This window comes from Chinchilla lanigera, unplaced genomic scaffold, assembly GCF_000276665.1.
Source record: "Chinchilla lanigera isolate Chin_1 unplaced genomic scaffold, ChiLan1.0 scaffold00123, whole genome shotgun sequence".
Taxonomy (NCBI): Eukaryota; Metazoa; Chordata; class Mammalia; order Rodentia; family Chinchillidae; genus Chinchilla; species Chinchilla lanigera.
This window is the reverse complement of record NW_004955524.1, coordinates 958,695-963,258: the sequence shown is the minus strand read 5'-3', so window position 1 is coordinate 963,258 and position 4,564 is coordinate 958,695. Positions and strand designations below refer to the sequence as shown.

Sequence of the window (4,564 nt, the reverse complement as noted above, 5' to 3'; positions counted from 1 at the left end):
ACGGGGCGGGGCGGGGAGGGGCACAGGGAAGAGAAAGGGAAAAGAGCGTCACTCAACGCCTCCAAGGCCCAGCGCCCCCAGCCCCCAGGCCCTACCTGCCAGTCCCCTGGACACTCACCCTCCCTAGCACCTGGGCTCACAGGCAGTAGCCGCGAAGCCCCGCCTGTCAATCAATCAGGACCCCAGCGGCCTAACGGGGATCTCGGAGCTGATGTGGTGGCCTAGGGGGCCTGTCACTCTGGCCACCCCCAACGGCCCACGGGGTCCATCCTCTGCCCCGCCTCAGCAAACACCCCAGGACTGACCTGCCCAGGCCCCAGGGCACCTTAAAGTCTTGCCCATGACAGGAGCAGGGGGTCGGGAAAGAGAAACTGAGGCAGGAGGCAGCTGGCTGCACGCCCACCTGGCCCGTGCCAGGGTGGTGGGTGGAGGGCCAGACCGGGCTGGGAGCCAGCCAGAGGCTAATTAAGGAGCTCTAAGAAGTTGGCGGCCCTCTGTCACTGCGCGAACCGGGGCAGCAGAGGAGGGTGTGGGGACAGGCCAGGGGGTGTGGCGGGGCGGGCTCCGGCACTCCCTGGCCCTGGGGCACCCTCTGCTTTCCCGAGCTCCCCAGGGTGTGAGCCCCAGCACGCTGCTGCAGCCCCAGGGCCTCGGGCTGGCCCGCTGCCCCAAAGCCACACCGCGGCCCAAGGGCCAACCACAGTCCTTGCTCCCCCTGCCTAGGCTCAGCCACCTGTGCCTCAGCTTCCTCATCTGTACAACACATGCTGCTGCTGGGGACAGCAATCACCAAACTAAGTGAGGATCTAAAACCTATTCAGCTTTTGCGTTCTGGTTCCGTGTTTTTTTTGAGACAGGGTCTCGCTATGTAGCTCAGTGCGGGTAGGAACTCAGTGTGGCCCACGCCGGCCTGGAACTGTACCAATCCTCCTGTCTCAGCTCCAAGTGCTAACCCCTCCACCTCGGCTGGCCCATGAAACTTGCTTCGAATAGCGCCTGTCACAGGAAAAGGGCTAGGATGGTCCTTCAAACCAAGAGCCACTTGTTGAGCAGCTACTGTATACCAGATCCTTCACTAAGCTCTGCAGATGGGCCATTGAACAGGAAAAGTAGCAAAAATCACTGCCCTCAGAGAATGGACATTCTGGCGAGGGTGTTGGAGGGCTTCTGTGAGGAGGGGTACCGGAGCCATGCCGGAGGGGTGAGGGGTAGCCAGCCAACCTCTGGAGGAACACTTGGTCAGAGGGTGCAGCCTGTGCAAAGGTCCTGTGGCTGGAATGTGCTTGGAGAAGAGTTAGGATCAGGAAAATTGCCACCTGAGCCTGGAGATCAGAGCCCTGATCTGTGGCTTATCAGGATTGTGATCAAAGGGACAAGCACAGGCAAAGTCCAGGTTAGGTGACTAAGAGAGTCACTCTCACCGACAGGGACAGTGACGAGGGAGGAAGACTAAGTGGCCGTCGGGGGCTCCCAGAGGCCTGTCGAGGGGCAGGGAGCTCCGCACTGTGCAGGGAACGCAGCCCGGCAAGCGGCAGGCGGACACAGTCTGGGCAGGCGGGAAGCCCAGCGCCGGGCGTCAGCCACCAGGTCCCTAGGCGGGGACAGGCTGCCGGCACTAGGCCAGGAGGAACGTATGCAGTCTGCCTCGATCTGGCCGGGTTCCTGCCCTGGGCAAACAGCACGGGGAGAGGCCGCAGGACACGCAGATCCAGTACAAACTAAACTCACACCCTTGCTCACACAGGCACAAGGTCAGCGCAGGCTGAGGCTGCAGGAGGCCCCGTGGGGCCCTAAGCGGGCGCCGCTGCCCTCCGCATTGGCGCGGCAGGTCATAATTGGATTCCTGCAGCCCGCGCCCAAGGGACCAGCGATGGTGGTAATGAGGTTAGCAGGCGCCAGCCGGCCCCGCCCCGGCCCCTCCCCAGGACTCACCCTCCTTCCGCATGCCCACCCGGAAGCACTTCTTCAGGCGGCAGTACTGGCACTGGTTCCGGTGATGCTGGTCTATCTGGCAGTCACGGTTGGACCTAGGGGCACACAGAGGCCAGGGCTCCCTGGGACACCAGATTCCAGCCAGGGAAACTGCCCCTGGGAAACCCGAAGGGAACCCCAGACCCGGGAAAGGAGTGCAGGGGCTCCGCTTGCTGGACTGCAAAGAGGAAAGGACAACTGGGGTGGGTTGTTGATGGACGAAGAGGAGTCTGTGAGAGGTGATGAGTGCACTAGGAAGAGCACTTTAGGACCAGGTTTTGAGGGATGAGTAGGAGTTCCCGCTGCCATTTTTAGCACAGGGTGCAGTGAAACCCCATGGAACGAAGTGCAAACACCAGAGGACTAAGTGGTCACGGCTGGGCTAGGAGGCTCAGTCACCGCAGCACGGTTGACTTGACGGTGGGGGAGGGGCCTGGCCAGGGATCTGGGCTTCAGGAGCCACGAGACTGGAGGCCAGGCCCCGTGCCAGGTGGGTTACAGGGTCACGGCACTGCTGCCAGCACCAGGGAGGACAAGAGGGCAGAGGGAGCAACGGAGGCTGGGTGGAAGGGAGGAAGGCCGCAAGAGCGGGGAAGGGTACGCGGACGCGGCCCACCCGGGAGGCCTCCCACCTCTAGGAGCCCCGGACGCTGCCTCCAGGTAGCCTTCCAGGTGGCCCTGAGAGGCCGTGACCACCCCCTTTGGCACCTGTCCCCTCCCTGACTTGCTGAGGACTCTGTAAGACCTGGGGCTACAGAAGACCAGGAGGGGAAGCCACACCCCAGGGGCACAGGCAGAACCCTGCAGAGCCCAGCTGGGCCTCGCCCTCAGCCCCCCACCAGCCTCAGTGTCCCATCCGCAGCCAGACGCCAGATGCCACCCCGTGGGGGCTGCCGGGGGGACACGCGGGGCACCAGGCAGTGTCAGGAGGCCTAGCGCCCCACAGCACCCGCCACGCTGGGAAGGGCCTGGAGGCAGCGGGAAGTCAGGCAGAACCGGAACAAAGCAGAGGCCGGCGGTGGGAGGACCAGGCAGCCGGGTGGAACAGCCAGGCTGGGCTGGCTCTGGGGCCATGGCTCGGGAGTCCCCCACCTCTGCCTTGCTTTGCCCACTGTGGAAGGGGGACAGAGCTGTCCCTCCAGGTACTGGGACATCACTCACATGAAAAGTGTATGCTTTGCCCAACCAAGTGGCCCAAGTCAGCCAACTCCATCCCCCTCTTTTTAAAGACAGGGTCTCCTGATGTTACCAGGCCAACTCCAAACTCCAGGGCTCAGGGGATGCTCCTGCCTCAGCCTCCAGAGTAGCTGGAACCATAGGTGTGCACCAATGCACCTGATTTCCAATCGGATCTGATCATCTCACTCCCCTGCTCCGCACCCTGCGAGGCTCCCAGGTGCTCTCACTAGCAACTCAGACCCACTGGGCCCCAACAGGCTGGGCAAGGCAGCTCCCAACAGGGCCCGCCCCGCTGACCCGCTGAATCTGGGCCCGGTGAGGAGCACCCTTTGCCCTTTTCTGCCCAGGGCCCAGCTCTAGGGAAAACCCTTGCTCCGTCCCTAGGGTCCAGAGCTCACAGGCCTGGGCCTCTGGGGCTCCAGCCTGGGCCTGGGGCCACAGCCTTCTAGAGCACTGGCCCCGGCCCACCACGGCTGTACCCACAGCTGAGGGAAGAACCTGCCTGCCCTGAACGACGCGGCCTCGGCAGCCCTGGAGACCCCGCCGCGGCCCCAGCACTCCCTGGAGACCCCTGGGAGCACTCCCACCCAAGAACGAGGCCAAAGTCTGTTGGCCCAGTTCTCACAGGCGAGGGAGCACCCCCACGCTGGGGACCTGGGGCCCCACTGGAGGCACCCACCAAACGCCCCAACACGGTGACTCCAGGAGCCCCCAGATCTGGGAAGCAAACCAGGGCAGGGCCCTGGCCTGTGACCCAGGGCGGGTTCCCGGGCAACCCTGCACCTGGGCTTGGTGCACCTGGAAAATGGGGGTCTGTGCCCCCTCTGCAGAGCCAGCGCACCCCAGGGTCGCACAGTACAGGCTGTTTCCGGAAAGAGTGCTGAGTATCTCCGACTGGACCCCAACCCGCTGTCCAGGGCACCCCGCGTCTCAGGACGGGACAGAAGAGCTAGCAAGGCCATCCCCGCTGAGGGTTCTACGGGCTGGACCCCCTGGGGCTCCCTCGAGAGACACTGCCCTCCCCTCCCGTCTCAGAGCTGCCCCGAAGTTTAGGTGAATGTCCCAAGTCCTTGGGCCTGCGTCAGTGCCGGTGGGGGGGGCAGGCCTCCAGGGGCGTTTCCGCTAACCCAGACCCAGGGCGTCCCCCACGGACAGGCCCGACTCCCCATCCACCGTGCGGCCCCTCCTGCAGGGCCGCCACCCGGCCACCGGGCTCTGCAGCTGCCGCGGGCCCGGCGACTTTGGAAGTGATATTTGACCCCAAGGGCGCGCCGTATCGATCCGCGCGGCCGCAGACAATGGCCCGGACGCCGCGGGCCGCACGGGCCAAGTTCCACGCCCGATTCCCGCGGGGCGTCCGGCCGCGGGGTCCCCGGACAGGGCCCGAGGAGGGCCCCACGCCGGAGAGCACCCG

At 64.8% G+C, this 4,564-nt stretch overlaps 1 protein-coding gene across 1 annotated transcript in view; it reads right to left on the bottom strand.

Moving 5' to 3' along the window:
• Nr2f6 (nuclear receptor subfamily 2, group F, member 6) overlaps window positions 1-2,027 on the bottom strand; it is a gene marked incomplete at its 5' end in the record, with an annotated part of 3,781 nt that extends 1,754 nt beyond the window's left edge. The window contains 1 exon segment of the mRNA XM_013507252.1: window positions 1,933-2,027. Within this exon segment, the coding sequence (XP_013362706.1) occupies window positions 1,933-2,027 (95 nt within the window).
• Window positions 2,028-4,564: the final 2,537 nt, after the last annotated feature.